This window comes from Pristiophorus japonicus, chromosome 15 (assembly GCF_044704955.1).
Source record: "Pristiophorus japonicus isolate sPriJap1 chromosome 15, sPriJap1.hap1, whole genome shotgun sequence".
Taxonomy (NCBI): domain Eukaryota; kingdom Metazoa; phylum Chordata; class Chondrichthyes; family Pristiophoridae; genus Pristiophorus; species Pristiophorus japonicus.
In genome coordinates this window covers 181,365,822-181,382,015 of record NC_091991.1, presented here as the reverse complement: position 1 = coordinate 181,382,015, position 16,194 = coordinate 181,365,822, and the positions used below count along the sequence as shown (strand labels likewise).

Below are 16,194 nucleotides of genomic sequence, written 5' to 3'. Positions count from 1 at the left end.
GCTGACCCCTGCTCCTATTTCTTATGTTCTTATGTTTCCAGTACATACCTAGAAATGACTCTTCGTGCCATTAGAGATTAAATGCCTCTTTTCTTCTGACTTTCCTTTCTGTATGTCATCACTCAAAACCATCCCAGACATTGGAAGTTCATGAGAGTGTTCCAGCCTGATTCTCTGACTTAATCAATCTCTCTCTTTATTTTTTTTAACCTTGCTGCCTCCCCATTGACAGACACCATAGGGGATCATTGTCGCCATCAGCTGGTGGTAGAGGACGGACCTCCTGTCATATCCCCTGCCGGAAATCAGACACGATGTCGTGGCGGCCCATTCACCACCACCGGTTTGCAGAGTTTGCCCTGCGGGGGAATCTTGATGTGGCAGAGCTACATCGTGATACATCCCCTCTTAATTCCTTCTTTGTTCCGTCTGAGGATGTTCAGCACTTGTTCAACTGATCAGAAATATAGGTCAATGTAAAGAGCCCTACCAGGGATGAACATAGTTAGTTAACTGCATGGCCTTCAGAATATTGACCCCATATACCAGGGCTTTGAAGTGGGAAATAAGAGAGTTTTTTCTCTCACTTTCTGGCATCTTTACTAAAATGTGCCCTTAAATTCCCCCTCTCCACGCAGTGTTTCATTCTGTCTCTTTTTCAAGTCTGTAATTATTTAAACATTTAAAAAATCCTCTGAAGTATTACTTTGCTTTTATCTAACAAACTGATTACAATGGCCCTTTATCGCAAACTGATCTGTTCTTCAGCTCAATGTTTAAGCGAGTAGCTCAGATCTCGATGATGAACTAAAAATAGTTTGAATCTGCTCCCTCTTTTTGCACCTTCCCTCAAAAATATTTGTAACAATAAGCTCCGATTGCCGAATGGTCCTGCTGATGTTCGAGAGATTAATGGATTCTGCCTTCCCTTCGCCCTAGATACTGGAACCAACTTGGTTACAATCGGAAAGATTTCCTTCAGCCCAAAAGACGTGCTCGGTCATGGAGCCGAGGGAACGTTTGTATTCCGGTAAGATGATGGATGATAGGTCATCTTGTTTACAGCCAGTAATAGAGTGGTTCAGGAAACGCCACAGCTGCCATTAAGAAAGTGACCCACATGCCAGTATCAAAGATGGAGCCCCTGGTTGCAGTGAACTCCACCACCTAATGCTGGGATTTGCTCTGCTGCATTGCTGAGTGGAGGCCAAATATTCTCCCATTGGGAGTGAGGAAGAATTACCCCCAGGCCGTTCCCCTGCCCTCCTCACAGGCAGTTCTATAAAATAACATTGGTGGAGGATCATAGGAGAAGGCCATTCAGCCCCTCAAGCCTGTTCCACTATTGAATTAGCATGGCTGATCTGTATCTTAACTCCATGTACCCGCCTTGCTTTCCATAACCCTTAGTACCCTTGCCTAACAAAAACCTATCAGTCTCAGTTTTGAATCTTTCAGTTGCCCCCCCAGCCTCAGCAGCTTTTTCTGGGAGAGAGTTCCAGATTTCCACGACCCTTTGTGTGAAGAAGTGCTTCCTGACATCAGTGTATCAGGTGTAGACCCTTTGTCAGAGATGTAGTGCAGGGTTTCAGCTTGAAACATTTACCTGCCTTTTCTCTCTCAGACACACACAGGCCTGCTGTCCATCTCCAGCATTTTCTATTTTTTAATTTCTGATTTACAAGACTGTTTTTTACCTCTCAACTTTGCAGTAAGTATCTGTTCTACACTCTTTCCAGTTTCTGTAAACTAGAGGTCGTCCAAAACTCTGCCCGTGTCCTAACTCGCACCAAGTCCCGTTCACCCATCACCCCCTGTGCCCCGTGTCCTAACTCGCACCAAGTCCCGTTCACCCATCACCCCTGTGCTCACTGATTTACATTGGCTCCCGATTAAGCAACGCCTCGATTTTAAAATTCTCATCCTTTTTTCAAATCTCTCCATGGCCTTGCCCCTCCCTATCTCTGTAACCTCCTCCAGCCCCACAACCCCCCCTAGATATCTGCGTTCCTCCAATTCTGACCCCAATTTTAATCACTTCACTATTGGCAGCCATGCCTTCAGCTGCCTGGGCTCTAAGTTCTGGAATTCCCTCCCTAAACCTCTCTACCTCTCTTTCCTGCTTTAAGACACTCCTTAAAATCTATCTCTTTGACCAATCTGCCCTAATGTCTTCTTATGTGGCTGGGTGTCAAATTTTGTTTGATAATCGCTCCTGTGAAGCGCCTTGGGATGTTTTACTATATTAAAGGCTTGTTGTTGTTGCTGTGGCAAATGATTCCCTATTCACAACCCAGGGGCAGCTTTGATAATCGTAACGTTGCAGTGAAAAGGATCCTCCGCGAGTGTTTCAATTTTGCTGACCGTGAAGTTCAGCTCCTTCGCGAATCTGATGAGCACCCCAACGTCATTCGCTATTTCTGTACCGAAAGGGACAAGCAGTTCTACTACATCGCAATCGAGCTGTGCGCTGTCACACTGCAGGAGGTGAGTCAGCGGCTGTCTGCACAATGCATAATTGTTTGCTAATGTTTTAAATATAGACAAATATTGAGTGAGGAAAGTGATTATTGTAACCATTGTTTTATTTCTAAAGTCTAGAATTTGACCTAATAATGGAGTGTCTGGGGTAGTGTCTGCAGCAGAGCTGGTCTCCAGTCGTCTTGGTTAACCCTTGCCACTGGACCAAGACCTAGCTCTGTCAAGCCCGTGTGGTGGCTGGTGTGCAACGGTCACCCCACGTTAAAAAAATCCACACACAGGCATCTTCCAACCTTCAGGATGTAGTTCGCGACCTGGATTATCAGGTCCTCATCAAAACACCTGTGAACTCATCCCTTTTTGTTGTGGAAGCAAGTCATCCTTAATACAAGGCACTGCCTAAAAAGAAGGTATAATAACTTAGTGTTTCTTCTTACTCTCCAGCAAAGGGCACAACCTCACTGAGTTGAGGGTTCGTTCTCCCTGGGGCCTTTGAAGTGACCCCCAAGATTATGAAGGAGATTGGCAGTGTTGATCTGGGCAAATTGTTCACTTTGGTGAAGGGTTCAAATACCAGGGAAAGCACGATGGAAATCAGGAAATTAGGGGTTAAAAGGGAATCCAGGGTTTCTGTTTTCACGTAGAGGGTAATAGAGTCATGAAATAGGTAACCAGCGAGAAACAGTGAAGCGGCTGGCATAATGGGTTCAACAGGCAGCTGGATATGCTGCTGATGAACGAATGGATTAAGGGATAAAGTGAGAATCTGTGTAAGTAGGGTTGTACATATTGTACAAGGAATAAATACTGTGTATATATAGTGCTTGTATAAGAATTGTGCTTGGACATGAGCACTGAAAATCCTTAAATAAAAGTATTTGTAATAAATTGCCATAGGGCAACGTCTGTCATTAAACACGTCATCAATTCCTCATGTCTTTCAATGGGGGCAGCTTAATGAGGAAGTCACTTCCATGGCCTGTATTTGGATCTCCCTCCCCCACAGACTGACGGGCTGAAAATCCGTTTGCTGGATTTAAAGTTGACAAATGAACTGGGTTTGTACCTGAGTCGGGCATCAAGAGCAGATGCTCACTTGGGTAGAACCCCGTCTTATGATCTTGAACATGGCACTTCCATTTCTCACACTGACCTTGCCAGACAGGTGAGGTTAGTATACGTTGGTACATCAGGGAGTGCATTTGCTACACCGGGGTTTATGCCTATTATTGGAACAGTGTAGAGGGATCTTTACTGTGTATCTAACCCGTGCTGTACCTGCCCTGGGAGTGTTTGATGGGACAGTGTAGAGGGAGCTTTACTCTGTATCTAACCCCGTGCTGTACCTGCCCTGGGAGTGTTTAATGGGTCAGTGTAGAGGGAGCTTTACTCTGAATCTAACCCCGTGCTGTACCTGCTCTGGGAGTGTTTGATGGGACAGTGTAGAGGGAGCTTTACTCTGTATCTAATCCCCTGTACCTGCCCTGGGAGTGTTTGATGGGACAGTGTAGAGGGAGCTTTACTCTGTATCTAATCCCCTGTACCTGCCCTGGGAGTTTTTGATGGGACAGTGTAGAGGGAGCTTTACTCTGTATCTAACCCCCTGTACCTGCCCTGGGAGTGTTTGATGGGACAGTGTAGAGGGAGCTTTACTCTGTATCTAATCCCCTGTACCTGCCCTGGGAGTGTCTGGTTCTAACACTGGGTGCCAATAGACCCTGGTGTTCTATTCGACATCACTACCTTACCTTGTTCCTGTAAACAGTTGTTCCTTATAGGTGTGACTTTTCCATTTTGTTAGGCTAGGTGTGAAACATATTTTACTGCAATTTGTTTTCAGTACGTGGAAGATTCGAAGTTTGACCGGGTTGATCTGGATCCAGTGACCGCGCTCTATCAGACCATGTCGGGCCTGGCTCATCTGCATTCCCTGAATATTGGTCAGTCCCGTCTACATTCACTGTACAATGTACACATTATAGCATAGAAACAATCCAGTCTAATTCCGCTCTCCCTTTCCCTCCCCACACCCTTTAATATCCCACCCAGTCTAATCCCACTCTCCCCCTCCCTCCCCGTACCCTTTAATCTTCCTGCTCCTCAAGCAACTATCTAAATCCCTAAAAGAATTGACAACCTCTACTCACCGGCACGGACCTGTTGGGCCGAATGGCCTGTTTCTGTGCTGTAACGACTATGTAATACTTCAATAACCGTTTGTGTAGAGAGTTCCATATTCTAACCATCTTCTGTGTAAAGAAATGTTTTCTAACCTCCCGTTTAATTCTTTTTGTGATTATATCTTAAATCGGCTCTCGTTCGCTCTTCTGAAATGCCTCTGCTCTACTATCTCTCTCCCTTCTCAAAACCTTCTTCTTTGACCACAACGTTAGTCACTTCTGCTAACCTTTCCCCCCCCCGTCACAGCTCCGTATCGGGTTGGCACGTCTGTGACGTACTTTGAGACAAGTTTACAATGTGAAAGCTGCAAATTGCTGCTGTTGCTCAAATCTGACCCTCCTTTTATTTCTGTGATTCTGCTTTCCAGTCCATCGTGATTTAAAACCACGCAACGTCCTAATCTCCCTGCCAAACTCGCACGGGAAGGTGAGGGCAGTGATCTCAGACTTTGGTCTGTGTAAGAAAATCTCTGCTGGGCACCACAGTTTCAGCCTGCGCTCTGGTATCCCAGGAACAGAGGGCTGGATCGCACCTGAGGTCTTACGGGAGGAGCCTAAAGACAAGCCTGTAAGTGTCGGCGCAAAGATTTACCCTCAAAATTCAACGCATTGCATAAGCGCCCTCGGAAGATCAAAATGACATGGCTACTGACAGACTAAAGATAATTTAACATGTTGGTGGAGATCCTCTTCAATCACCACCTTTCACAGCAGTGCTGACAAACGGCTTCTGTCCAAAAGGTTAACTTGCCTGTTCTCTCGCAGATGCTGACTAACTTGCTTTGGGTCTCCAGCGTGTTCTGATTTATGTGGCAGCTGTAAGTTCATTGAAGTGCGACAATTTCATTTATATGTTTAAAGAATACTGGCACTTCGAACCTCATCTCCAGGTCTGGCCAGCCATTCCACATTGAGAGGTGCAGTGGTGTCAGCTGCCACATCTCTCAACTGAGTATGTGAACGGTCTCTGAGAGTCAGGACAGGTGAACAGGAGTGACACCGAGAGTGGGGACAGGTGAGCAGGAGTGGGGACAGGTGAGCAGGAGTGACACCGAGAGTGGGGACAGGTGAGCAGGAGTGACACCAGGATTGGGGACAGGTGAGCAGGAGTGACACCGAGAGTGGGGACAAGTGAGCAGGAGTGACACCGAGAGTGGGGACAGGTGAGCAGGAGTGACTCCAGGATTGGGGACAGGTGAGCAGGAGTGACACCGAGAGTGGGGACAGGTGAGCAGGAGTGACACCGAGAGTGGGGACAGGTGAGCAGGAGTGACTCCAGGATTGGGGACAGGTGAGCAGGAATGACACCGAGAGTGGGGACAGGTGAGCAGGAGTGACACCGAGAGTGGGGACAGGTGAGCAGGAGTGGGGACAGGTGAGCAGGAGTGGGGACAGGTGAACAGGAGTGGGGACAGTTGAGCAGGAGTGACACCAGCAGTGGGGACAGGTGAGCAGGATTGACACTGGGAGTGGGGACAGGTGAGCAGGAGTGACACCGAGAGTGGGGACAGGTGAGCAGGAGTGACACCGAGAGTGGGGACAGGTGAGCAGGAGTGACTCCAGGATTGGGGACAGGTGAGCAGGAGTGACACCGAGAGTGGGGACAGGTGAGCAGGAGTGACACCGAGAGTGGGGACAGGTGAGCAGGAGTGACTCCAGGATTGGGGACAGGTGAGCAGGAATGACACCGAGAGTGGGGACAGGTGAGCAGGAGTGACACCGAGAGTGGGGACAGGTGAGCAGGAGTGACTCCAGGAGTGGGGACAGGTGAGCAGGAGTGGGGACAGGTGAACAGGAGTGGGGACAGTTGAGCAGGAGTGACACCAGCAGTGGGGACAGGTGAGCAGGATTGACACTGGGAGTGGGGACAGGTGAGCAGGAGTGACACCGAGAGTGGGGACAGGTGAGCAGGAGTGACACCGAGAGTGGGGACAGGTGAGCAGGAGTGACACCAGGATTGGGGACAGGTGAGCAGGAGTGACACCGAGAGTGGGGACAAGTGAGCAGGAGTGACACCGAGAGTGGGGACAGGTGAGCAGGAGTGACTCCAGGATTGGGGACAGGTGAGCAGGAGTGACACCGAGAGTGGGGACAGGTGAGCAGGAGTGACTCCAGGATTGGGGACAGGTGAGCAGGAGTGACACCGAGAGTGGGAACAGGTGAGCAGGAGTGACACCGAGAGTGGGGACAGGTGAGCAGGAGTGACTCCAGGATTGGGGACAGGTGAGCAGGAATGACACCGAGAGTGGGGACAGGTGAGCAGGAGTGACACCGAGAGTGGGGACAGGTGAGCAGGAGTGACTCCAGGAGTGGGGACAGGTGAGCAGGAGTGGGGACAGGTGAACAGGAGTGGGGACAGTTGAGCAGGAGTGACACCAGCAGTGGGGACAGGTGAGCAGGATTGACACTGGGAGTGGGGACAGGTGAGCAGGAGTGACACCGAGAGTGGGGACAGGTGAGCAGGAGTGACACCGAGAGTGGGGACAGGTGAGCAGGAGTGACTCCAGGAGTGGGAACAGGTGAACAGGAGTGACACCGAGAGTGGGGACAGGTGAGCAGGAGTGACTCCAGGAGTGGGGACAGGTGAACAGGAGTGACACCGAGAGTGGGGACAGGTGAGCAGGAGTGACACCAGCAGTGGGGACAGGTGAGCAGGAGTGACACTGGGAGTGGGGACAGGTGAGCAGGAGTGACACCGGGAGTGGGGACAGGTGAGCAGGAGTGACACCGGGAGTGGGTTACTCACCCATTTAAGCTGTAAATGATGCTTGACAAGCGCAGCTTTTAAAATAGCGGGGGAATGCTGGTATTATAATAAATGGAACCAAAATGTTGTAACTAAATTGACTCCTTTGTGTACTGTGTGTGCTCAAAATATAACACTGTCATTTCCCCCACAGACAAATGCAATCGACATTTTCTCAGCGGGCTGTGTCTTTTACTACGTGGTTTCTGAGGGAAAGCATCCATTTGGTGATTCCTTCAGGCGGCAGAGCAACATCTCATTAGGGAAGTACGCCTTGGAGCATTTTGAACAAGATACACACGGTAAGAACTGATTGATTGTTTGCTTGTGATTTTGCAGTTCCCCTCCATTGTCAGCACTGGGAATGGCCGGCTGTTCCTGCACCACTAGCCACAAACACACTCAGCTGCAACTTTCTCCGCCTGTTGTTTTAAATAATTGGCAGAGTCTCCCAAGGCATAGCCTTGGCCTTGTGCCGGCAGCTAGCCTAATGAGAGATCTGGATATTCTGGCCAACAACTTACATTTATATAGCGCATTTAACATAGTAAAACATCCCAAACCGTTCACAAGAGCCAAATCAATTAAAAAAACATTTTTGACAACGAGCCGCAGAAAGCGATATCGGGACAGGTGACCAAGTGCTTGATCAAAGGTAGGTTTTAAGGAGTGTCTTAATAGGGAGGAGAGAGGCGGAGAGGTTTAGGGGGCGAATTCCAGACAGCTGAAGGCACGGTGCCAGTAGTGGAGCGATTAAAATCGAGAATGCGCAAGAGGTTAGAATTGGAACAGCGATGAGATCTTAAAGGCTTGTGGAGCTCGGGGGAGGCTACCGAGATTGGGAGGGGCGAGACCATGGAGGGATTTGAAAACCAGGATGAGGATTTTAAAATTGAGGTTGTGGGACCGGGAACCAATGTAGGTCTGCGAGCACAGGGGTGATGTATGAACGAGACTTGGAGCGAGTTAAGAGATGGGCAGCAGAGTTTTGGATGAGCACAAGTTTATGTAGTTTCTGTATTCAGATGCGGTCACTAAAACTACTGTGTCAGCCGTGTTCCAATGGATTTCAGATATTGATAGGTCTTTTGCAGGCTTGTGAGGGAAGGGTGGCAGTGATCATGTCGTCTCGTGAAAGGATCTGCTGGAGTGAATGTTTAATGCAGTAGTGACCGGCACACCCACATGAATGTGCCTGTGGTGCAAGGTGTCTGGAGGGCAGCGTACAGGAGATGGCATGGCTCAGTGACAGCCTCTGTTGTGAAACGGAGGTGCCAAAGACTAGTGCCCTCTAACATGGCCAGGAATGACTGTCTGGGCCAGTAAGTGCAGGTCCTGGGGTGCGTAATGCATAAGGTACATTTGCACCGATCTTTCTTCTCCCCTCAAGATCCGCTCCCCCTCTTCCAGATCCAGGTGTGTTATTGCAACCCTGCCTGTCCTGGCTAGCCTTGCTCGCTGCAGGGGAAATAATCGCTTCAAGCGAGAATGTTGCAAGAAAAGGTGCTGCAAAGTGTGGCAATGCAAAAATAAATCATGCAGAAAGGTCAGCACAAATGCATACACGAATGACAGCACAGATAGAGCAGTATAATAAGCTGAAGGTAGTAACTTTCCACCGAATTCTTTGCCACAAAATACAGAGCGCTGAGAATCAGTGAGTGGGATTTCACATCCTGTGCTGCCACCTGCAGAGTTTTACAGAACAAGGCCGTTATAAATGGGCTCCATTCCCCCACGGGAAGCATTGTTGGCGAGAGCCTTGATTTGTCATTGTTCCCTCTTGTCGCTTTCCCTGCACTCTGACTTCTTGCTCAGATCACAAAAAGTAGTTCCGAGCTACCCACTGGCTCGGTGAGTAAGTTCGCTACCCACCGCGATACTGAGCCAGCGGCCTGCCAGGCTCAAAGCTCTCACCTGTGCTGACCTCAGTTGTTGGGGCAGTGCTTGGCCTGAACTAGGAGGGGGTGGGTGGGAAATCAATCAAGGTCCCCTGCTCCTCATCACTCTCCAGTCACCTGTTGCAATCCGCACGTAGCTACACGTGTAAAGAGAGGATTGGGCCCGGCTGTGATTTCCCCCACAGTCCAATAGCTGACATGAATTTAAAATGTAAAAAAACTGTCATAACATGTTGGTATCATTTTATTTTTATAGAGAATGTTGTGGGTAGATACCTAATTGAACAAATGATCAGTGAGAACCCCCAGCAACGTCCCTCCACTCAGTGTGTCCTCAAACATCCCTTCTTCTGGACGAAAGAAAAGCAGCTTCAATTCTTTCAGGTAACTTCCTCCCGGGGCAAAATCAGCCAGCTCAGTGAGGCCCACATAAAGTAGTTGGCGTGTGAAAGGGAAGGATGTGTACCGAACTGCCTCAGTTTTCCCCATGTCCCTCTGACACAGAGCCTGGCCCACCGGGACTGCAGATCAGGAAACCCCAGGGCTGCTTGTCGTGTCTCTCTGTTCTTTAATCTGAATGGATGGGAAACCAAGGGAAGCGTGCCCCCAATTTCATGGTAGGTGCTCCCAGTGGGTGAGCACAGCTCCGGGAGCACATGTTTGGAAAGCCCACCCTACAGAGGAACATAAGAACATAAGAAATAGGAACAGGAATAGGCCATATGGCCCCTCGAGCCTGCTCCGCCATTCAGTAAGATCATGGCTGATCCGATCATGGACTCGGCTCCACTTCCCCGCCCGCTCCCCATAACCCCTTATCCCCTTATTGTTTAAGAAACTGTCTATTTCTGTCTTAAATTTATTCAATGTCCCAGCTTCCACAGCTCTCTGAGGCAGCGAATTCCACAAATTTACAACCCTCTGAGAGAAGAAATTTCTCCTCATCTCTGTTTTAAATGGGCACCCCTTATTCTAAGATTATGCCCTCTAGTTCTAGTCTCCCCCATCAGTGGAAACATCCTCTCTGCATCCACCTTGTCAAGCCCCCTCATAATCTTATACATTTCGATAAGATCACCTCTCATTCTTCTGAACTCCAATGAGTAGAGGCATAACCTTTCCTCATAAATCAACCCCCTCATCCCCAGAATCAACCAAGTGAACCTCCTCTGAACTGCCTGCAAAGCAAGTATATCCTTTCGTAAATATGGAAACCAAAACTGCACGCAGTATTCCAGGTGTGGCCTCACCAATACCCTGTATAACTGTAGCAAGACTTCCCTGCTTTTATACTCCATCCCCTTCACAATAAAGGCCAAGATATCATTGGCCTTCCTGATCACTTGCTGTACCTGCAGACTAACCTTTTGTGTTTCATGCACAAGTACCCCCAGGTCCCACTGTACTGCTGTATTTGCAATCTTTCTCCATTTAAATAATAACTTGCTCTTTGATTTTTTTTTCTGCCAAAGTGCATGACCTCACACTATATAAAATAGATGCAGGAGTAGGCCATTCAGCCCTTTGAGCCTGCACCACCATTCAATATGCTCATGGCTGATCATGCACTTCAGTACCCCATTCCTGCTTTCTCTCCATACCCCTTGATCCCTTTAGCCGTAGGGGCCACATCTAATTCCCTTTTGAATATATCCAACGAACTGGCCTCAACAACATTCTGTGGTAGAGAATTCCACATGCTCACAACTCTGAGTGAAGAAGTTTCTCCTCATCTCGGTCCTAAATGGCTTAGCAATAATCCTTAGACTGTGACCCCTGGTTCTGGACTTCCCCAACATCGGGAACATTCTTCCTGCATCTAACCTGACCAATCCCTTCAGAATTTTATATGTTTCTATGAGATCCCCTCTCATTCTTCTAAATTCCATTGAATATAAGCCTAATCGAGCCAGTCTTACTTCATATGTAAGTCCTGTCATCCCGGGAATCAATCTGGTGAACCTTCGCTGCACTCCCTCAATATCAAGAATATTCTTCTTCAGATTAGGAGACCAAAACGCTACACAATATTCAAGGTGTGGCCTCACCAAGGCCCTGTACAACTGCAGTAAGGACCTCCCTGCTCCTATATTCAAAACCCCTAGCTATGAAGGCCAACATGCCATTTGCCTTCTTCACCGCCTGCTGTACCTACATGCCAACTTTCAATGACTGATGTACCATGACACCCAGGTCTCGTCGCACCTTCCCCTTTTCCTAATCTGTCACCATTCAGATAATATTCTGCCTTCCTGTTTTTACCACCAAAGTGGATAACCTCAAATTTAGCTACACTATACCGCATCTGGCATGTATTTGCCCACTCACCTAACATGTCCAAGTCACCCTGCAGCCTCTTAGCATCCTCCTTACAGCTCACACTGTCACCCAGCTTAGTGTCATCTGCAAACTTGGAGATATTACATTGAATTCCTTCATCTAAATCATTGATGTATATTGTAAATAGCCGGGGTCCCAGCACTAAACCTTGCGGTACCCCACTAGTCACTGCCTGCCATTCTGAAAAGGACCCGTTTATTCCTACTCTTTGCTTCCTGTCTGCCAACCAGTTCTCTATCCACGTCAGTACATTACCCCCAATACCATGTGCTTTAATTTTGCACACTAATCTCTTGTGTGGGACCTTTTGAAAGTCTAAATACACCACATCCATTGGCTCTCCCTTGTCCACTCTAGTTACATCCTCAAAAAATTCTAGAAGATTTGTCAAGCATGATTTCTCTTTCATAAATTCATGCTGACTTGGACCGATCCTGTCACTGCTTTTCAAATGCATCTTTAATTACATCTTTAATAATTGATTCCAACATTTTCCCCACCATGTCAGGCTGACCAGTCTATAATTCCCTGTTTTCTCTCTCTCTCCTTTTTTTTTTAAAAGTGGGGTTACATTAGCTACCCTCCAGTCCATAGGGGTCTATAGAATGTTGGAAAATGACCACCATTGCATCCACTATTTCCAGGGCCACTTCCTTAAGTACTCTGGGATGCAAACTATCAGGCCCTGGGGATTTATTGGCCTTCAATCTCATCAATTTTCCAAACACAATTTGCTGACTAATAAGGATTTCCTTTAGTTCCTCCTTCTCGCTAGACCCTCGATCCCCTAGTATTTCTGGAAGGTTATTTGTGTCTTCCTTAATGAAGACAGAACCAAAGTATTTGTTCAATTGGTCTGCCATTTCTTTGTTCCCCATTATAAATTCGCCTAATTCTGACTGTAAGGGACCTACATTTGTCTTCACATCTTTTTCTCTTCACGTATCTGCAGAAGCTTTTGCAGTCAGTTTTTATGTTCCCAGCAAGCTTCCTCTCATACTCTATTTCCCCCCCTCCTAATTAAACCCTTTGTCCTCCTCTGCTGAATTCTAAATTTCTCCCAGTCCTCAGGTTTGCTGCTTTTTCTGGCCAATTTATATGACTCTTCCTTGGATTTAACACTATCCCTAATTTCCCTTGCTAGCCACGGTTGAGCCACCTTGCCTGTTTTATTTTTATGCCAGAGAGGGATGTACAATTGTTGAAGTTCATCATGTGATCTTTAAATGTCTGCCATTGCCTATCCACCGTCAACTCTTTAAGGATCCTAGCCAATTCACGTCTCATACCGTCAAAGTTATCTTTCTTTAAGTTCAGGACTCTAGTCTCTGAATTAACTGTGTCACTCTCCATCTTAATGAAGAATTCTACCATATTATGGTCCATCTGCCAAATTTTAGCCCACTCACAGCCCGTCTATGTCCTTTTGACGATTTTTTTGTGTCCTCCTCACACATTGCTTTTCCTCCCATGTTTGTATCGTCAGCAAACTTGGCGACATTACACTCAGTCCCTTCTTCCAAGTTGTTAATATAGATTGTAAATAGTTGGGGTCCCAGCACTGATCCCTGCGGTTACTGATTGCCAACCAGGAAGGGGGCGGCACTTTCACTGCCTGTCAGTCACCGTGTTCCTGACCATTAATCCAGTTGCCAGTCGAACTCCCCTTAATGTGGCCTTACCATACAGTACAAATGCACACGAGGCCCATACTTGAAAGAAGGTCACTCTGTGACAAATAACCTTTATTAACCAGCACTGAAGTGATGAAGGTGGGTGGAGGTTCCCTTTTATACCTGAAAGACCAGGTTAGGAGTGTCTCCCAGAAGTTCACTACCTAGTGGTCAATGTTCTTACGGTGTACAACTTAGGTCAGTTTCTACATGGGTTACAATGACAGTTAAACACATGACATCACCTCCCCCCCCCCCCAAAGTCTTATTGGGATCACAGTTTAAGTCTCTCTGGTGTTTTACGCTCCCTTGTAGAGCGCCTGAGTTGGGGCTCCAGTTGTTGGGCGCTGGCCTGAGTATCTGCTTATTGCGGTGCCTCAGGCCTGTCCGGACTGCCCACGGTGACTGGGCTCTCCTCCCTTTGGTTCCGGTGTTCGGTCACCTGTGGTGGAGTGAACTCTATATCGTGTTCTTCCTCTGCTTCTTCTATGGGGTTGCTGAACCTCCTTTTTGTTTGATCCACGTGTTTGCGGCAGATTTGTCCATTGCTAAGTTTAACTACCAGAATCCTATTTCCCTCTTTGGCAATCACAGTGCCTGCAAGCCACTTAGGCCCTGCAGCGTAGTTGAGAACAAAAAAGGTCATTGACATCAATACATCGCGCCCTCGCATTCCTGTCATGGTAGTCACATTGTGACTGACGCCTGCTCTCAACAATTTCTTTCATGGTCGGCTGTATAAGGGATAACCTGGTTTTGAGCGTCCTTTTCATTAGCAGCTCTGCGGGTGGAACCCCTGTGAGCGAGTGTGGTCGGGATCTATTGGCCAACAGGAGGCGTGATAAGCGGCTTTGTAAGGAACCCCCTTGGATTCTGAGCATCCCCTGTTTGATTATCTGCACTGCTCGTTCTGCCTGGCCCTTTGAGGCCGGCTTGAACGGTGCCATTCTGACATGGTTGATACCATTTCCTGCCATTAAGTCCTGGAATTCAATGCTTGTAAAGCACGGGCCATTGTCGCTGACCAAGACGTCCGGTAGACCATGGGCGGCGAACATTGCCCGTAGACTTTCTACCGTGGCAGAGGATGTGCTTGAATTTAAAATGTCACACTCGATCCATTTGGAGTAGGCGTCTGCTACAACCAAAAACATTTTTCACATGAAGGGTCCTGAGTAGTCCACATGGATGCATGACCATGGCTTGGCGGGCCAGGACCAGGGGCTATGGGGGGCTTCCCTGGGCGGATTGCCCAGCTGGGCACACGTGTTGCATCTGTGTTGTATCTATCCCTGGCCACCAAACGTGTGACCTGGTAATTGCCTTCATCATGACAATGCCCGGGTGCTCATTGTGGAGTTCTCTGATGAACATCGCTCTGCCCATCTGGGGCATGACTACTCGGTTTCCCCATAGTAGGCAGTCGCACTGAATCGAGAGTTCATCCCTGCGCCTGTGAAATGGTTTGAATTCCTCAGGGCATGCCCCGTATGTGGTTGCCCGGTCCCCATTCAAGACACATTTCTTGACTAAGGACAGGTCTCTATTTGTCCAGACTTTGATCTGATGGGCTGTCACGGGTGAGCTTTCGCTTTCGAAAGCTTCCAACAGCCATGACCATCTCAGCAGCATGCTCGGTAGCCCCTTCAGTGGTGGCTAGTGGGAGCCTGCTGAGTGATTCGACGCAGTTTTCAATGCCTGGTCTGTGCAAAATTATATAGTCATAGGCGGCTAACGTGAGTGCCCACCTCTGTATGTGGGCCGATGCATTAGCATTTATGGCCTTGTTGTTGGCCAAAAGAGACGTTAGGGGTTTGTGATCTGTCTCCAGCTCAAATTTCCTACCAAATAGGTACTGGTGCATTTTTTTTACAGCATATACACATGCAAGCGCTTCCTTTTCTACCATCCCGTAGCCCCGTTCTGCCTGGGACAGACTTCTGGAGGCATAAGTTACCGGCTGTAACTGACCCTTGGCATTGACATGCTGCAACACACACCCGACCCCATAGGACGACGCATCGCACGTTAAAACAAGTTTCTTACATGGGTCATATAGCTTTAACAGATTGTTGGAACATAACAAATTTTGTGCTCTTATCAAAAGCTCTTTCCTGGCTGTCCCCCCAGACCCATTCGCGACCTTTGCATAGGAGCACATGTAGCGGCTCTAGCAGCTTGCTCAATTTGTGAAGAAAGTTACCAAAATAGTTCAGGAGCCCCAGGAACGAACGCAGCTCCGTCGTGTTACGGGGTCTGGGTGCTCTCTGGATCCCTTCTGTTTTGGACACGGCAGGTCTGATCCCGTCTGCTGCTACCCTCATCCCCAGGAATTCTACCTCTGGAGCTAGAAAGACGCACTTCGCCTTTTTCAGTTGCAGACCTACCCGGTCCAGTCTGCGTAGCACCTCCTCCAGGTTGCGGAGGTGTTCTTCAGTATCACAACCCGTGATGAGGATGTCGTCTTGAAAAATCTCTGTCCTTGAAATCGACTTGAGGAGGCTTTCTATATTTCGCTGAAAGATCGCGGCGGCCGAGCAAATCCCAAACGGACATCTGTTGTACTCAAACAACCCCTTGTGTGTCGTGATGGTGGTCAGCTTCTTCGACTCACTCGCCAGCTCCTGGGTCATTTAAACTGAGGTCAGGTCCAATTTTGAAAAAAGTTTGCCACCGGATAGCGTCGCGAAGAGGTCCTCCGCTCTCGGTAGCGGGTACTGGTTTGGAGTGACACACGATTGATGGTGGCCTTCATATCCTGACCGACCCATCCGCCTTGAGCACCGGCACAATAGGGCTCGCGCAGTCACTGAATTCCACTGGCGAGATGATGCCTTCCCTCAGCAGGCGGTCAATTCGCCTTCTATCTTTTC

General features: G+C 48.2%; 1 protein-coding gene across 3 annotated transcripts in view; it reads left to right on the top strand.

Moving 5' to 3' along the window:
* The window catches only part of ern2 (endoplasmic reticulum to nucleus signaling 2), a 124,210-nt gene that overhangs the window by 95,114 nt on the left and 12,902 nt on the right, over nt 1-16,194 (top strand). For all 3 annotated transcript variants that reach the window (XM_070901446.1, XM_070901447.1, XM_070901448.1), the window contains exons 14-19: nt 940-1,030; nt 2,298-2,487; nt 4,322-4,421; nt 5,030-5,229; nt 7,562-7,709; nt 9,565-9,692. In XM_070901446.1, coding sequence (XP_070757547.1) covers nt 940-1,030; nt 2,298-2,487; nt 4,322-4,421; nt 5,030-5,229; nt 7,562-7,709; nt 9,565-9,692 — 857 coding nt within the window. The remainder of the gene's footprint in view (nt 1-939; nt 1,031-2,297; nt 2,488-4,321; nt 4,422-5,029; nt 5,230-7,561; nt 7,710-9,564; nt 9,693-16,194) is intronic.